Source organism: Ursus americanus, chromosome 1, assembly GCF_024610735.1.
Source record: "Ursus americanus isolate L20-20 chromosome 1, mUrsAme1.1.p, whole genome shotgun sequence".
Taxonomy (NCBI): domain Eukaryota; kingdom Metazoa; phylum Chordata; class Mammalia; order Carnivora; family Ursidae; genus Ursus; species Ursus americanus.
This window is the reverse complement of record NC_142127.1, coordinates 86319229-86338452: the sequence shown is the minus strand read 5'-3', so window position 1 is coordinate 86338452 and position 19224 is coordinate 86319229. Positions and strand designations below refer to the sequence as shown.

Genomic DNA, 19224 nt, shown 5'->3' with positions numbered 1-19224 from the left:
GACACCGTGGATGGACCTGGAGGACACTCTGTATGCTGAGTGAAATAAGCCAGACACAGAAAGGAAAAACACTGCATGATCCCACTTATATGTGGAATCTGAAATAGTCAAATTCATGGAAGCAAAGAGTAGAATGGTGGTTGCCAGGGTCTGGGACTCGTGAGAAATGGGGAAATGTTGGTCGAGGGCTACAAAGGTTCAGTTATGCAAGATGAATAGATTCTGGAGAGCTAATCTATAGCAATGTGACTATAGTTAACAACACTGTATCGTATACTTGAAATTTGCTGAAGAGAATGGATCTTAAGTGTTCTCACCACACACGCACACACACGCATGTGCTCACAAAAAGAAAACGGTAACTGTATGAGGGGATGGATGTTTAATTAGCTTGATTGTGATTATTTCACACTATATACATATATCAAAACATTGGGTTGTACACCTTGAATATCTACAATTTTTATTTGTCAGTTATACCTCAGATAAGGCTGGGGGGAGGGGAGTTCGTCGTTTTGCAATAACTACTGTTTCCTCCTTTCCTCCATATCTTCCCTCTTTTATTTCTCAATGTACATAAATGCCTGATGTTCACTGTAACATAATTAAAACTACGTGTAAGCAGAAATAAAAAGAAATTTCTCTCTATCCAGATATAACCACTATTGATTGTATATCCTTACAGAAATTTTCTAGACACAGATACATGTAAATATATTCAACAAAATGAGGTTTATTATAAACAAACATTTCTAAAACCTGCTTTTAAAGAAATAAACAATACACTGTCGTGTTCTTTGCAGGTCAAAAATACAGCTCTGTAGCATCCATCACATTTAGGGTGATCGTCACAAGAAGATGAGTCGACTGTGACTGCACCATTATTTATTCAACCCAAACCTAATTTGGGACATCGAAACGAATCTGTTTTTAAAATTACTGTTCAGATTTTTTCAATCCACTTTTTATTTTTAAGAAATTATGAACTATCAAGTACCAGGGAATTCTATGGCACAATTCACCTTCAAATACCCAGGAAGAGAAAAAGTATAGCACCAGGGGACAAGCTAGGGGGAAAAGTCTGGAGAATTGAAGAAACAGAGCCATTTGAAAAAAGATGAGAACTGCTCTTTTATCACTTTGGTATTAAATCATTTCTTAAAAAAGGATTTCTCAGGGCTAAAATACTGTAATTTTTGACATGGTGCATGATCCAGTTAAGTTGAAGGAATTAGTTAGATTACGTATCACTTATTTTCAGAATGATTATTCCACATATGTAATTGTTTAAAAGGACTTTTTAGGGGCGCCTGGGTGGCACAGCGGTTAAGGGTCTGCCTTCGGCTCAGGGCGTGATTCTGGCGTTCTGGGATCGAGCCCCACATCAGGCTCCTCCGCTATGAGCCTGCTTCTTCCTCTCCCGCTCCCCCTGCTTGTGTTCCCTCTCTCGCTGGCTGTCTCTATCTCTGTCAAATAAATAAATAAAATCTTTAAAAAAAATAAAATAAAATAAAAGGTCTTTTTACTTCTAGTTATAATGTACACTTTAGATTAAAATGTAAAAGAAATCAATAAAAATATAAAATATTTGTCAGGTAGTATTTATTTCATAGTTTAAATGTGTTCCTAATGGAAAGAAAACATTGAGCCGTTGGTTAAACATTTTAGATCCATTTGTGAGTATTTTCTCCATTAAAAGAAATATAAATTTTGTTATTCTAAATAGGTATGGAGGTTGGAGTTTTGGGTTGCCTTTGACTAAAGACCTTCGTTTTGATATAACAGAAGTTCCTGTTAATAGAACACTTGCTAAGGTAAAGTATAACCTTTCTTCTAGGATGTCATACAAATGAAAATGTGAACTTGAAATGCTCAAGCATTTTCATGAGGCAAAAACAAAACATGGGTGCAATCAAGTTGAGAAGCTGTTCGGCATAATGCTTTCCTTGTAGCACTAGGGTTCCAGTCCTGTGTATTTACCCCAGGGAAACATGGATACACAAGCACCGGGGTACATATAAAAATTCACACAACCCCAAATGTCCATATACAGTAGAATAAATGAATTGTTGTGTATTCATTCAGTAGAACTTTCAGCAATGAAATGAGCTCAGTTCCATGCAAGCAGGTAAATACCCAAACATTACTAATAAGCAAAAGAAAAAACAACAAAAAAACCCCACACTTAACTATGATTGCATTTACCATAAACTTTAAGAGTAGCAAAACTCTACCACATCGTTTAGAGAGAGTATTGTGATGTTGAGGGACACAGAGAATCCTGGAGAAGGTGTTCCAGATGCTGGCAATTTTTGTTCCTTAACTTGAGTGATGGTTCAATGGGTATACTCATTTTATAATTTTTTATTAAACTATTCATTAATATTTTATGCATATTTCTTTATGTATGTGTTATATATCGTTATCCTTGTTTCTTACAGAGCATGGATACTTAACAGAATTTGATGGAGATAAATGCTCCTATTGGCTTTCTTTTTTTTTTTTTTCCTTTTTTTTTAAACTAGATCATACCTATGCTTTGAAACAAGCTAGAGTCACAGAATCACACATAGATGATCCGTAGTAGTCTCAGGAATTTTAAACCGTCCTTCACATATTTCTCATTTGGTAGTAAGAGACGTATATAGACTTGGGGAAGTGGAGAAACTCGTAGTTATTTAGTAACTGTGATAAGCCAAGCTCTAGTATCACCTGTTACACAAACTGCCCAATTACATCCTCACAACATTCCTATGAGATAGATATCATGGGGCCTATTTTAACCAATTTTCATAAGGTCATATAGAAAGTAGACAGTAGATTTGGAGATTTGAATGCCCTCCTCCCACCATTTGTTCCTTTTCTTCCTCTCTTCACACACAGAGTAAACATTCTTGCATAAACAAAGTTCTAATATTAAATAATTTCTCTCTTGAATTTTAAACTATCAACTGGGTTTCTTGAATTGAAACACAGCAGTATTTTAAATTCCTCTGTTTTTGACAGAGAAGGTAAGGTAACTCACTTCCATATGGGTTATAGGTGGGAATGGAAAATTAGTGTGGTAATTTACAGGTTATCAATCTTGTTGCTAAGGACACAATATTTGTGTATGTATTTGATTTCTTTGTACAGCCTGGCCTAGATGCCATTTGTTGTTACTATCATTATTATTGAGGATGCCTTAGCCCAGTCCCAGACTCCCTAAACACTAGCCACAGAGATGGAGATATTAACAATATCTCCAGTTTATTTCAAGTTTTGCCTATGGAGAAGGTACAGAATAACTAATAATTTACTGCTATCACACAGGAGAAAAAAAGTGTTTTTCCCAATCTCTGCCCGTCTCTAAATTGGAGACATGGATGTGTGTGTTCAACACTCTTGGGGAATGGTTCTAATCTTCCAAGATAAAATAAGTTATTGGGAAATTTGTGCTCTTCTTTTAAACATAAATTCTGTGGGCTGTCAGATGTAAGGGCAGCCAAATTTATTTGAACACAATACTGATCTTGCCTCCTTTTGGAATTTAACAGGTATGGTATGATCCAGAAGGCTATCACTCACTTCCAGCTTACCTCAACAGCTTGAATAATTTCCTCCTGCGAGTTAACATGTCAAAATACGATGCTGCCCGACACGGTAAAGTTACTTATACAGAAGCTTCTTATATTGCAAATTTGCCTCTCTCCATATAAAAATGCATGTTAGATCCTGTTTCCTCCAGGTATTTTCTGGTATCTAAATCACAGATCTTCAAAAGGAATCTGAAAGTAGTAACTACCACCAGATGGAACTTTCTGGATAATCTCCTTAACTTCGGGTTCATTTAGTTTCCTCATTTATCAAGTCAGGATAATAATGCTTACTTCATCCTTATTGCTGCTCTCACATCTAGTAGTTATAACTCATAGGAAAACATATTATTATTTACTTGTATATAGGCTAGGAAATTAAAAATACTTACATGTTAATAATTCTAAATGTGAAGCCAGAACTTTTAAACTAAAAAGTTCTATACCTGACCTAAACTGTTACCATTGAGCACTTACCATATGATATGTGCTTTATATGAAATATTGCTAATCCTTATAAACAGCCTTTCAGGATTAATATTATTAGTCTCTGCTATTATTTCTCTAAGGCTCAGAAGTGAGATTTGAACCCAGGTCTGTCTGACTCCTGCCTCTTCATTTTTCTAATACTTCTCTGGACTCACCCAGGTCTACCTTCCGTTGGATTTCCCAGGAGGCATCCACACAGTTTTCAAAGCAGGGTTTGGGATTTGAAAGAGACTGATTTACTTTTTTCTAACTCAGTTACTGTTCATCAAACCAGAAATGCCAACATCTTCTTTCATCTCCTTTCTGTTGGGCGGAATATTGTGTGCTGGATATTCTGGTGATTGTAGAAGTAAATTACAGAGTCAAATACTCATTCTAGCAAGAGAATCTTTCAGTCTTCATTTTAGAGACAACAGTATTTTTTTTTCCCCAGCTGCTTTGGCATTTTCCTAGCTGGGGGAACCATGAAGAAAATGACAAGACTGATAGACAGCCCTTAGCTCTAGAGCATAATGAAGGGCATAGTCAAAAGCGGCAAATTAAATTAAATGGTGACTAAAGCTGGATGGGTTTGGTATAACCTGGTTTGAAGTATGATTAAACACTTGACTTTTGGTAGGATGTCTTCATCAGAACAAAGGATGTTTGCTTCTGTGACAGATAACTAAAGTATAAGAGCTGTAGAAATGCTAAGTAGGTGAGAACAGGAGACCAATGCCACTTTCCAAGGGTCGACTTTTGAAACCTGTGTTCAGTTTCATTTATTAGTAGTATTCTTTGCCAAGACCAAGGCAATGTGGATCACTCTGGACTCCAGCAGACTTGTTGTGGTTCCTACCACTGCATTTTTCAAGTTACAGAATTTAAAGAATTAAGAATTCTGAAACATAAACTTTATATTGACCCTAAAAGAAAATTTATATTTCAAGTTTAAAAATAAGGCTTAGTTTGAGTTATGTAGAAATTAGTAGTGGTGTGGTGCATGTATATATACATGTGTGTGTGTGTGTATTTTTTTTTTTTTTTTTTTTTTTTTTTACTTTTCTTGTGTAGACTCATGAAAGTGGTAGCTTTCCACCCTCTCAGGAAGGAGTTTGGTTTTCTTCAAAGGAGAAATGTCACCTAAAATATTACTATTGTTTTGTAATGCATGTATGGGGTCTGCCATGGTAATACTGTCTTTAAAAATCAACTCAAGTTACTCTCCTGCCATCTCCCTCCCCCAGCGACACCAGCTGTTTTAAGGCATGTTTGTTGAATTCTGCATGAACTGGGATTTTGCTTTAGCTATAAAGTGGATTTTCTTTGAATTCTAACATGCTAGTAAATATCTTTTAATTAGTTTTCCCTTGCGATGTCAATATCTATTATTTTCATGGGGTTCCCTCTAGTGGTTAGTTTAACATGAAAATTCTGTTTTCTTCTCAAACAACATAGGTTTGCTTGTTTTCTCTAACAAATGTTCTGCAACTACGGTCTTTTCCAAATATACGGGCACATTATTCCCTCCACCCTCATTTTCATTCTGACACTTTATTGCATTAGTAGTAATGGTGAACGGCAAGCATCTCATTTTAGGTTGACAACTTATAGAGACAACAGAAACAGATAGTGTGTTATTTTTAACGTATATTGTATATGGGGGAAATCATTGAAATTTTGAAATTGAATTTGATTTAATAAGTATTCATTGATCACTGTACTCAAGACATTATGCTGGATGCTGTAAAATCCACAGAGAAGATTTCCATATACATCCTTAACCCTAATGCATTTACTTTCTGCTAAAAATACGTATATATGTATAAAACAATTGGTTCAGCATCATTCTTCATAGTGGAATAAATGCATTTGCAAAGATTCCTCTGGTGAAATAGAGTAAGTTCTTGATTCTGAAATACCAATCAGAAATAAAAGAAATGTTTTCCCCCTGCCTATATTATAATTCAGCAATAAGGTTTAAGTAGGGCCCCAAGGAAAACTCAATCTCAGTAAAGAAAAAAAAGAGAGAGAGACCATTAATTTACACAAAAGAAAAGTGCATTCCGCTATAATGTGATTATAGTTATAGGCTGCATTGATTGTTGTTAGTTTCTTTGTTTTGCTTTGATTTATTTTTTAACATGTAACTATTACAGAATTCAACCTCAAAATATGTTACATTCTACTTAGGAAAAATTGTAAATTTAAGTTAATGGAGAGAATATAACTTTAGAATAATTTTTATTTGGCTGCTGTAAAAGGGTCTTAATATTCTGATATAATAAACATACACCATATGAGCAGTAAGTGAGAAAGTCCTCGCTCAGCTTAGGACTCTGTAAAAACGAGTGTTTAAGGAATAGCCTCACTGCCATCCCCTGCCGTTCTTTTCCAGTTACTCAGACTGTATAGACTTCGCCTTCACACTGCAATCCCTTGAGAAACTGTTGCCAGCCGCCCATTTTGACTATGGCTAACTATAGCTATCAGCATGCTCTGATAAGAGGAGAAAAGAGCCTTTCTTCTAGCTCAAAAACTATAACTGACTATGGGACATCCCAATAATTTAGGATTGTATTGGATTTAAGTGACTACTTTTTCAGAGCCAGCTAGTTCTCTGAATTCTCTTGGAACTTTATGTCTCAGTGAAAATCCCTCAGGGATGGCTGAAACCCCCAAGCCTTACCCTGGTAGAGTTCTAGAAGAATAGTTATCTTGGAAGTAGTAAAAGAGGAGGGATCTTCTCAGGCTACAGTATTTTCCCAGCAAAAGACAATAAACAGGAATGGGGTGGTCAGTGTTGTTTAGGAGATCCTCATATAATTGGTCTAAATACCAATACAATAAGTGCTACTGAAATACAAACATATGTGAGTAGATGGAGAGAATAACATGGAAAACAAAAATGTAATAAAGGGGAAATGCTATATAAGAAATGTAAATTCTTGGGGCGCCTGGGTGCCTCAGTCATTAAGTGTCTGCCTTCGGCTCAGGGTGTGATCCCAGGGTGCTGTGATCGACCCCCACATCGGTCTCCTCCGCTGGGAGCCTGCTTCTTCCTCTCCCACTCCCCCTGCTTGTGTTCCCTCTCTCGCTGGCTGTCTCTCTCTCTGTCAAATAAATAAATAAAAATCTTTAAAAAAAAAAAAAAAGGAAAAGAAATGTAAATTCTTGCCCCCTCTCCCAAACTTCTGTACAGAATGTGAAAGCATTTTTTTTTCCTTTTATATGAGTGCCATTAATTATCTGACATCGATGAGACTGGGTGCGAAGAGATAATTTTCCTTCCAAATAGTATCCCCAAAGTAAAATTATAGCATAAGGAGGAAAGTATTATCTATTATTCATCCAAAAATTGGTATTTCTGAATATTTACTAATGAAAAGAACTGTCTCTTCTTCAAGGCATCATCATGTATAGTCATCCCTACCCAGGAGTGCAAGACCAAGAACAGGCCACGTAAGTAGAAATAGCTGGCATGACTTCTCACTCCTTGGCATATAGTCAAGCCTCTGTATAAAGTACTATAATTGGAAATCACAGTTGTATCCGAATGAATGTCAATCTAGAAGAGCTGTTAATATAAGTCACTGACTGGGATAAAAGGAAGTTTCTGAAAGTCTGTATAGTGAGGTTGCCAAGTGAGCTTGCTGACCATAGAGTCAGAATCTGCTGCTTTTATAAGTCAAGTGCGTAAGTGCTTCATCATTTCAATTGCCCTGCATAGCATTTAAGTACTATTTCTATGCTCAAGAACTGAATATTCCTTGCATACACCCAGTAACTCTTGGAGACCAAGGTTTATTTATTTATTTATTTATTTTATCAAATATCCCTGATCAGTTCGGATGCACTAGAGCTCTATTATCCGGGGTCATAGCCGAGTCATGTAGAAGATATTATCTGGCTGCCTTGCAGGAAGGCTTATTTGTGTCACAGCCAAGTCTCATACTGTTCGTTGATGGTTTCAGTCATGAATCTTTCTGAAAAGAAAAGAGTTCCAAAAACTTATGTATGCTTTCCTCTTCCTATTGCTCACTACAGAATGAGCAGCTTAATCGATATTTTAGTGGCGCTCTCCATCCTGATGGGCTACTCTGTCACCACCGCCAGCTTTGTCACCTATGTTGTAAGGGAGCATCAGACCAAAGCCAAGCAGCTGCAGCACATTTCAGGCATCGGTGTGACATGCTACTGGGTAACAAACTTCATTTATGACATGGTGAGTAACTTGTGTCATTGAAGGAAAGACAGGATTGATTTGGGTAGAAGACATCAGTTTTAGGGCCATCTGAGTGGCTCAGTCGGTTGAGCGTCCAACCCTTAGTTTCTGCTCAGGTCATGATCTCAAGGTCGTGAGATTGAGCCCCATGTCAGCCTCCACTCTGAGTGGAGTCTGCTTGAGATCCTCTCCCTCTCCCTCTGCTCCTCCCCAGAATCACACTCGCTTACATGCTCTCCCTCTTTCTAAAAACAAATAAATAAATCTTTTTTTTAAAAAAAGATTTTATTTATTTATTTGACAGAGAAAGACAGCCAGCGAGAGAGGGAACACAAGCGGGGGGAGTGGGAGAGGAAGAAGCAGGCTCCCAGCAGAGGAGCCTGATGTGGGGCTCGATCCCAGAACGCTGGGATCACGTCCTGAGCCGAAGGCAGACGCTTAACGACTGTGCCACCCAGGCGCCCCTAAAAACAAATAAATAAATCTTAAAAAAAAAAAAAGGCAGCATTATTTTTATTCACCCTACCTTGTTCAGATTATTACAAGTCAGTAAATCAAGAAAAAAAAATAATTTGCCTCAGTCTTACAGTCATCTGATAGTTAGAGGAAGGATCCACCTCCCCTCATCTCCGTGGTCTGAGGACTGTCTATATCAGATTCCCCAGGACATTGATTGAAATGCAGATTCCTGGGCCCCAGTCCAGACCTACTAGTTCTGTATCTTGGGAGTGGAACCAGGATATGCTTTTTTAGCAAAATCCTTTATTTTTTTTTAATGATTTTTTTATTATTATTATTATTATATTATGTTAGTCACCATACAGTACATCCCCGGTTTCCGATGTAAGGCTCGATGATTCATTAGTTGTGTATAACACCCAGTGCACCATGCAATATGTGCCCTCCTTACTACCCATCACCGGTCTATCCCATTCCCCTGCCCCCCTCCCCTCTGAAGTCCTCAGTTTGTTTCTCATAGTCCATAGTCTCTCATGTTTCATTCCCCCTTCTGATTACCCCCCCTTTCTTTATCCCTCTCTTCCCCTACCGATCATCCTAGTTCTTATGTTCCATAGATGAGAGAAATCATATGATAGTTGTCTTTCTCTGCTTGACTTATTTCACTTAGCATTATCTCCTCCAGTGCTGTCCATGTTGTAGCAAATGTTGAGAACTCATTCTTTCTGATAGCTGAGTAATATTCCATCGTATATATGGACCACAACTTCTTAATCCAGTCATCTGTTGAAGGGCATCTCGGCTCCTTCCACAATTTAGCTATTGTGGACATTTTAGCAAAATCCTTTAAGTTATTTTATGCATACTAAAGTTTGAGAGCCACTGCTGTGGAGCAATAGAAGTTAGCAAAATAGCCTTGCCCAGTGGTACCAAGTAATCAAGCTTATAAAAATTTAATCAACTAATAGTAAAAAATTTGAAGTAGTGGTCCCTGATGAATGACATACTAGAGAAGATTAGTTGGGACAATAAAGGATGAATTTCATTGACAGCTCTCTCGTTTGCATAAAATGGTCCCAAAGTTCAGATGGGTTCTCTTGATTCCAAATGTGCCAGTGTTGGCAAAAAGCCGAGGAGGTGGTATGCATTTGCCTGGTGATTATGGCAAAATTGTCTGAGTTGCTATATAGATCATTGGCTTGAAGAGCTGGAGAGTAATTAATTGCATATCCACTTTGTTAATGTATCCAGTGAGGTCTGAAATGCGTTTGTTGAAGAAGTCAAATCTAAAAAGAATCGTAATGACTCCTCTGTACTTAATAGGAGCTTTGAAGCCAAGAAGGCTTAAAGTACACATTTCTGTGAAGGGCTACTTACTACTTAGATTCTGTTGTCATATACCTGGTGCTCATTCCGATTCTGTTGTCATATACCTGGTGTTCATTCCGATTTCAGAGATTCCCTCCCCTCCCCCAGCAAATTAAATTACCATCTCCTTCATAGTGTGCATCTTGCTGCAACCTGCACAGCATTTAATATTTCTGTTTGTCAATAAAACACTGAGTTCTTTGTTCATATACCTGTGATTCCAAGAATGTGTGGAACCTGCCGCCCTGCAGTTTTACCCAGACTGGCTCCCACTGATAACCAACCTTAGAAATCAACCACCGGCCAGCGCTCCAGCATTCAAAATGAAATCACTATTTTGAGGACTGAATCTAATACCAAGATACCCGACTGTCTTATCTTTCTCACTGAACCCCTGTCACCGAATGATCCCAAGTCTCCAAGCCTGGAGGCGGGAACACCGGGGACTCCGTGTACCTCTATAAAGATGGAGACTGGCTTGACCTTCTATTGCAGGAAGCGAAGTCTAGAGTGAAATCAATCTAAAATAAGCTGAACATTGCAAGCAACAGGAACATAAATAAAAATTCATTCCTTCACCTATTTCAAGGTCAACTTGTTACAGTTTTAATTAGATGGCTATTGATGTTTTTGGAAAAATATTTGCCGTATATCAAGCCTTGTTTTACATATTCCCACAGGCCTTCTACTTGGTGCCTGTAGCATTTTCAGTTGGTGTCATTGCGATTTTTAAGTTACCCGCCTTCTACAGTGGAAACAACCTAGGCGCCGTATCTCTCCTACTTCTGCTGTTTGGGTAAGCTGCAGTGAAAGAAGAATGAACAAAATCAAGTGTTCCTAGGCACAAACAGAGCCTAAATCTCATGAGCTAATTTACAATTATCTTGGGGTTTCAGTAGCCATGAGTGGTGACTAACAATGCATTACAGTTGCTAGTCCGCAGTTTGTAAAGTACAATACTTCTGAAAATGAATGTTATTGTTATTAACAGTAATATCTAATATTAACAAGTACTTACCGGGTACTGAGTGTCATGCTTAGCAATCTACACATGTAATTTAATTTACATAAAAATGGATGCTTTAGAATGCTCAGAAAAATGTGTGCATATGTGTGGATTTATGTACTGACAAGTCATGAACATATAACATCATAAGGTATGTGTACTCATGTATGTGTTTTTATAGATGTCTGACACATACAATACTATTTCTGTGTTAGGGCAGTACAGGTAGCACAGGTTGATGTAATCAGTGCGAGCATAGCCGTTCTGTCTGCCCTGAGTGCATGGGTAGTATCGATTGACTTCGCAATGTAGCTGATGAAGGATTACTTTGTCTCTAGCTCTTCTTCGTCACTGGAAAGGTTGCTCCAATATTTGCTCAAAGCAGGACATCCAGCTTCTGAGCATTCCCTGTCTGCTTAGCTAGCTTGCAATAACATCATTATTTTTCCTTAGCTTTAAATTGTAAGATTTATATTGATTAAACTCTTATTTTTGAGAAAACAAACAAACAAAAAACTTCCCTGGGTAGGACGACACCATGTCTGGCAGGACTTAATCTGTAGTGATGGTCTAGAACTACTCAGGTTTCCTTAAAACAGAAGCTTCTTACTATCACCAATTTAAAAAATCCAAAGAATTTGTCAAAAAATGTTATAAAAGAGAGATCTAACTATAAGAGATCTAGCAACTTACCCCAAATGTTTATTTTCAAAACCCTATCAAAGGTGTTGTTTGTTTCTTTGTTTAAAGGATAATGTTAAGGCATAATTTTAATCCTTAATATTATTAACATACAGGTATGCCACATTTTCTTGGATGTACTTGCTGGCTGGGCTCTTCCATGAAACAGGAATGGCTTTCATCACTTATGTCTGCATCAACCTTTTCTTTGGCATCAATTCCATTGTTTCCCTGTCAGTGGTGTACTTTCTTTCCAAGGAAAAGCCTAATGATCCGGTAAGGTCCATTATTAGTCCGCTAAACTTCAATAAACGTATGAAACGTTTCAACATGTTCGAGGTGGAAAGATTTTCTGTGTTTTCCATTATCTAATACAAAAGAGGAATTTCATTTAATTCTATTAAATTTAGTAGAGGAGAAACTACAGCCTTTTAAAATTCTTTTTAGGCTCCATCTAGGTTAATGCCTATGATTATACTTGCCCAGTGTCAAAACTATTGACATTTGATAGGGCTTGAGTGGGGTGATGGAGGTGAAATCAAATATATTGTATGACACTATAAAAATCATGCAACCAATTGGTCAGCTACACTTTTTACTTATTAACAAATTGGTATGGTATGGTAGTAGCAAGGACAATGTCTTCGTTCTATGACTGTGGGTTAAGATTTTTTTGAACATTCATAGAGAAAAAACCTTATTCGTTCCTTTTCAATCATGTATTGGAGTCTACTTCATTGTAAGCATCACTTTCCATTCAGAACTGACAATTATAATTAGTGAGAAGGGAAGCACTAACAGTGCTAGGTGATCGAATGGGAAAGAATAGAGAGGAAATGAAGTGAACTGAGGAATAGACAAGCACACTCCAGAAGGAAGAAGACAGTTCATGAGTTGTAAGTGGTTGGCCCAAGTGTGAATAATGTGAAAATGAGCCATTTGTTCCCCATCGAGATAAGATGCATCTCTTTTCTCACTTCACCATTTTAGTCCCTCTTCAAGTACAAATTACCTAAGGTTCTAAAACTTTACCTTACCAAATACCAACTTTACTCAGGCACAACTAATATCCTGTATCAGACCCCAACACCTTGGCTATTTCTGCATTCCTAGGGTATAAGGCAGGGCTGGAAGTGATTCAACCTCCAGGATTCGGCCTGACCATAGATCATCTCAAGGAAAAAATAATCCTTTTCTGCTTGTATTTTAGTCATAAATCTCCACTGTTTGTAATAAATACTTGCATATAAATGCAGCATACATAGGAAATAATTGCCAATCTAGATGAATTTCTCGAGTTTTCGTATTTGTCCACATCTAGTTTTACATTTTTGTCAATTTGTTAGAAGTCTAACCCTGAGCTTCATTTTTTTTTCTCTTCTCTCATTTCAGACTTTAGAACTTATTTCTGAAACCCTCAAGCGCATTTTCCTGATTTTTCCACAATTCTGCTTTGGCTACGGTTTGATTGAACTTTCTCAACAACAGTCGGTCCTAGACTTCTTAAAAGCATATGGAGTGGAGTATCCAAGTGAAACCTTTGAGATGGATAAACTAGGTGCAATGTTTGTGGCTCTGGTTTCTCAGGGCACCATGTTCTTTTTCTTGCGGCTCTTAATCAATGAATGGCTAATAAAGAAACTCAGGTAAATAAAATGAAAACATAGTATCTGACATCTGTGATAGAACTCAATTCAGATTATTTAGGAAGGGGTCCATAGTCCTCTTTCCATTAGTAAAATGGAAATGTTGTGCTCAAAAAACTTTAAAAAACTGTAAGGTGATTCACCATCCAATAATTCAGTAAATAGTTATCAAACCTTACTATAAATCTGCGAGTATTGTTGTAGAGTGAGAGAAAAAAAATTAAAGAAGCTCAACTATTAGGCTTAAAGAGACTAAGATTCAGTGGTGGAGAGAAAATACATACATAAACAAAAGATGTAGTGTTTGAGTTAAGTTTTAAAGGATGGATAGAAAGTAGAAATGAGGAAAGAGGACTGAGTGAGTAGCATATTAGCAGTGGGTTTGGGAGAAGAAGATTGAGTAAAGAGAAAACAGAATCATAAATAAAAAGAAGTACACATACCATTGACCCAGCTACTCCATTTCTAGGATTTTTTCCCTACAGATATGCTCACACACATGCATAATTATGTATGTATAAAATCATCCATCATAGCAACCATTCTTAATAGCAAAAGAATGTGCTATTAACAACCTAAATGTCCTCCATGTAAGGATTGGTTCAATAAATTATATATGTCTTTTATAAGTGAAACACTATGCAGTCATTATACTAACACAGTTCTGTATGTAGTATTTGGGGTTCCTGCTGATATTAAGTAAAAAATGCAAGTTCAGAACTTTATGTAATGTTTATTACCATTTGGGTTAGAAAAGAACTATAATTTATGCATACATATGCATAGACTATCTCTAATTATAGGTGCCCTGCTGAAGAGAACTGTACAGAGTTGAAGGAAACTTATTTCTCACTCTATATTCTTCAGTACCTTTTTAATACATGATGTGCACACATCACCTAAGGAAAAATAAAACTTAAGTTAAAAATAATGAAAAGAATGACGAGCAAAGATCGAGCAAAAAAATCGTGGCTTGTATTTGAGAAATGAGTAATACAATGGATTAGGACATAGAATAAATGCAATGAAATAGTGGGAGCTCAAGCATATGGCCAGAAGCCTATGGAGTCTATTGGATACTTGGTTAAAGAGATGATTTGGACTTTATTCAACAAACAAATAGTAGTCCAATAAAGGTTTTGACCAGAAAGCAACCTGATGAAATCGTGGTTTAGGAGATGTGATTCTGTGGAGGTCCTACAGATTAGAATGGAAGAGTCAGAGACACTGGAGCAGTTTGAGATTCCTGAAGAATTTAGGTGAGAAAGAGTGAAAGCCTCTGACAGTAATTGAAATAGACAGAACATGATTGATGACTGGGTGTTCCAGGCATTTCCAGTGCTAGGAGACTGACATGAGTAGATTTTGGAATGGGGAAGATTTCAAAGAAAACATCACAGTTGGAATCTCTGGGGATATCATGAAAAGAAACAGGGACATTGGGAGGAAAACCTGAATTGATTTGTTGAGTTTTTAAATTTTGTATTGTTTGGTTTGCTTTATTATATGTTAAGCAAGATACTGAGGTGGGTTTGAGACTTAGTTTTCAGGGCTGATAACCTTAATATATTGGCTATAGCACCTAGGTAAGACATTGACAGTAAACAGAACATAGAGGAACATTCATGTCACTGATAAAAGAAGAAATAAAAAGGATTTTTTTTAAGAAGATGATAATTGATTGTGGGCTTGTAAGTGTTGGGTCTTACTAATGACTCTAGTCTAACTTTTAGGAAGTAACTTTCAAACCCAAACGGACACCCTCATTACTAAAATTAGGATTCTGAATTATAACAGTGGATCTGAAAGCATTTAAGGCATGGAAAGCAGAAGCTATTTTCCAAATACTATATTGAATATGGTGAAGGGCATCTGTACTAATTTTTAACTTTTATTTAATAGCATAATGCATAACAAATTTAAAACAAACCTAGTGTGTGATCGCACACTTTTAGTGAAGTGAAACTCCATTAAAACATGTCAGAATTGAGTAGTGCCATTTCAGAATCATTGATGCAGAATTACTGGGTCCACTTTTTAGACTCCTCTTCAGAAAATTTAATTCTTCACCTGTAATGGAGACAATAGATGAAGATGAAGATGTGCGGGCTGAGAGATTCAGAGTGGAGAATGGTGCAGGTGAATTTGACCTGGTCCAGCTCCATCGTCTCACAAAGACCTACCAACTGATCCACAAAAAGATCATAGCTGTAAACAACATCAGCATCGGGATACCCGCTGGAGAGGTGAGGAACACTGCTTCATTCCGAACGGTCCTTTATGTTGGCATAAAGTGACAAAAATCTTTATCTTTTCCTGTTTTTTTCCTAGAAACATGGAAGTCAACCCCTGAATATCTTGATGGATTCTGTATATAAAATTTACACATGTCCATTTGTTATTTACCCTCTAAGTCTCCCCTCTAACAGGGAGGATTCACCATACCTCAAGTCCTGAGCCCCATCCCAAGCTGCTGTCCTCCCTGGGGTGGACTTTCAGTCAAGCATAGTGAAAGCTAGTGAAAGATAGCATAAAAGGACCAGTGGTCAGAAGTGAGGTCCTAAAACTGCATCCATATTTATTCTTGCTGTATTTATAGAAGAAGTACTGGAGCACCTGTGTGGCTCAGTCAGTTAAGCATCTGACTCAATTTTGGCTCAGGTCATGATCTCAGGGTCGTGAGACTGAGCCCCACATTGGACTCCTCCTTAGCATGGAGTCCGCTTAAGATTCTCTCTCCCTCTCCCTTTGCCCCTCCCCTCGTGTGCTTACTCACTCACTCGCTCATAAATAACTAAATCTTTAAAGACAAAAAAAAAAAACTATTAAGGCAGCTTTGAAAGGAGAAGGAGAATGTGAGCATTGCCCTTAGTTTTTGGAGCAGAGCTGCAGACCAAATGCATCGAATGTATTCAGCAGCATAAAGAAATTATTGCTTCAGTGGCTTATTCAGTAAAGTTGTGATTTTGTGTGAATAATGTGAAATCTATAAATATAATTACTTTGTCAAGTTAGCATATCTTACTTGTGGGATGTTTTGTCATGTCACACAGATAATGTAATATAAGATAATATGTAAGATAAGTCCTATGTATATATACAAATGTTCAGATGGTTAAAGGAAAAAAAGGTGTAAGTAACCATTTGTTAAAAAGAGAAAGAGAAAGTTTTATCAAATGCCAACAGAACATTACAATATCCATGAATATTCCAATGATTTTTTTTCTTTGTAATTTATTTCACCCAGGGAGAAAGAGGAAAAGGTTATAATGCCTTTGGTTTGGATTAAGATTTATACCTTTTTTTTTTTCCCTCTCTAACCAGTGCTTTGGCCTTCTTGGGGTGAATGGAGCAGGAAAGACAACTATCTTCAAGATGCTGACAGGAGACGTAATTCCTTCAAGTGGAAATATTCTGATAAGAAATAAAACTGGGTATGAAAAACCATGGCTTCAGCTTATCAAGCACAACATAATGACGTGAAAAAAATAATTTAAATTAACTCTTTGTTATTTTGTAGTTGTATTATTAAGTCCTTAGGGAAAAAATAGCTATTCCAGGAGGTGGAAATTTTTAAATCTCTACGTGTGATATGATGGTGGGATATTTTACCTTTTTTATTAGAATCACTAATTGCCATGACTGACACATAGTTGCCTTCCCCATATTTGGGGACTAGAAGGCACATACCTTTTGAAACTTATCTGTGTCTTTGCTTCTCTGAACTCAGATCCCTGGGTCATGCTGACTCACACAGCTCACTAGTTGGATACTGCCCTCAGGAAGATGCCTTAGATGACCTGGTGTCTGTGGAAGAACACCTGTATTTCTATGCCAGGATACACGGAATTCCAGAAAAAGATATTAAAGAAGTGAGTATAAGTGTGAAAACTTGTTCATTTGAAAACCATTACTGTTTCTGCTCCCTTCTCACTCTCACGACTAAGTTGACATCTGGAAAACTATGGCATTTTCTTCCTGTCGGTGACCACTGAGGCAGTCTTACCTCAATTGTGAATATCAGATATACGCCTGTGAACTCAGCTGCAGAAGCTCCTTTACCTGTGTTTGCTCAGTTGCCTTTTAAGAACTGTCTGATAAAGGATCACACTTGCCGTAGGCTCAGGGCTAAGCATTGGTCGGTGATGTCTGCACATCCTCCAGTGTTTCAATAAGTTCTGAAACATGGAATTCCCTGCAAACTGCCCACATAAAATCTAATAGCTTCCATTTAGATTTTTTAAATGTGGTTTTGGACTTCACTGCCACTATTTGCCTTTTTAATGGACTGGCTAACCCTTCGGGCAGCTCTATTTCTACAACCCTGAGGACCTGTTGAAATCCTCCTAGGAGTCCACTATTTGCCAGAGCTGTTTAGCTACAGAAATAGACTCAAGAACTCATGATTCCTAAGTTAATGTGCTGAAGTTTTGGTACTGGGTCAGTTTTAAATAGACAGAAAGCCTTTGTGACAACTTGCCCCCTCCGTAAGAAGAAAGATGAAACAGTGAGAAGCCTGCCTTGTGGAGGGTAGAATTCTGTTTTAGCGCTTTTAAGTTGTATAAAGAAATCCTGCAGAAAGTCCAATCCAATTGTAAACACACACACATTTGGGGGGAAAAAAATCCCATTTGAAAATGAGCCTCCACAGAATTGCTTTTATCTCTTTAAGTGATTATTAGTTTTTAGGTGGACCTTTAAAAGTAAAAATAAAATATGTTGGGTTTAAATATTTGAATTGTTTTCAGGTATGTATTTCTTCATTATAGAACTCTCTTTCACAATGATCTTTTTTCCATGTAGTGCTGTTAGGGTTTTGACGGGGGAAGGTCAACAACCTAACTCCTGTTTTCCACCCACAGACTGTTCATAAACTCCTTAGGAGACTTCACCTGATGCCCTACAAGGACAGAGCAACCTCTTTGTGCAGCTATGGCACAAAAAGAAAATTATCCACCGCACTGGCCTTGATCGGGAAACCTTCCATTCTCCTGCTGGTAAGAGGATCATTGTGGAAAGGGGACTGCATAATTAGACCCATATACCCAATAGCGTGTGTAACATTTTATTGTCATCATTGCCGTAAACCTTTCCTGAGGTCTTGCTGTGTGCTGGTTATTTTGCAACACATTTTACATATACCACCTCATTAAGGGAATTTATTTGTTTTGAACATTTTGTTTATTTGTCAGAGAGAGCACAAGCAGGGGAGCATCAGGCAGAGGGAGAAGCAGGCTCCCTACACCCAATGTGGGACTCGATCTCAGGACCCTGGAATCATGACCCGAGACTCAGGCAGATGCTTAACCAACTGAGCCACCCAGGCACCCTCATTAAGGGATTTTATATCAGCAAAGAGCTACGGCTAGTCCATTTCAGAGGAAACACTTGTTACGGGAATAGGAAGTAGCCAGAACAAATTCAGGATGTTCTAATAAGTAACGTTATGGAATACGGAAGAATTTGATTGCCCATTATTGGAGAAATCTGTTGTTAGTAACTCATCAGGTGAACCAACATATTTTCCAACTTCTCCTAAAATGGAAAGACACAGCTTAGGGTGATGGGTTGGGCTAAATTTTCATTTCCCTGTTACTTACCTAAGTTTGTGATGTGATAATATGAGTCTCTATTTTATTTGAATTCTTTGATGCAAGAAATGCATTACACATTTATACTTTGGTTAAGAGCTGGAAAATTTAACTTATCACCTGGAAATACAAAGTACCCATAGAGGCGATCGATACGGCATCCTGCTCTTCAGGCCAAACGTTGTGAAGGGGCTTATTTCCGAGA

General features: G+C 37.5%; 1 protein-coding gene across 3 annotated transcripts in view; it reads left to right on the top strand.

Moving 5' to 3' along the window:
- ABCA12 (ATP binding cassette subfamily A member 12) overlaps positions 1-19224 on the top strand; it is a 218662-nt gene that overhangs the window by 188333 nt on the left and 11105 nt on the right. For all 3 annotated transcript variants that reach the window (XM_087866525.1, XM_045806142.2, XM_087866554.1), the window contains 11 exons: positions 1727-1814; positions 3537-3642; positions 7451-7505; positions 8091-8268; positions 10776-10891; positions 11899-12058; positions 13175-13428; positions 15470-15674; positions 16753-16862; positions 17159-17300; positions 18291-18425. In XM_087866525.1, the coding sequence (XP_087722651.1) occupies positions 1727-1814; positions 3537-3642; positions 7451-7505; positions 8091-8268; positions 10776-10891; positions 11899-12058; positions 13175-13428; positions 15470-15674; positions 16753-16862; positions 17159-17300; positions 18291-18425 (1549 nt within the window). The remainder of the gene's footprint in view (positions 1-1726; positions 1815-3536; positions 3643-7450; positions 7506-8090; positions 8269-10775; positions 10892-11898; positions 12059-13174; positions 13429-15469; positions 15675-16752; positions 16863-17158; positions 17301-18290; positions 18426-19224) is intronic.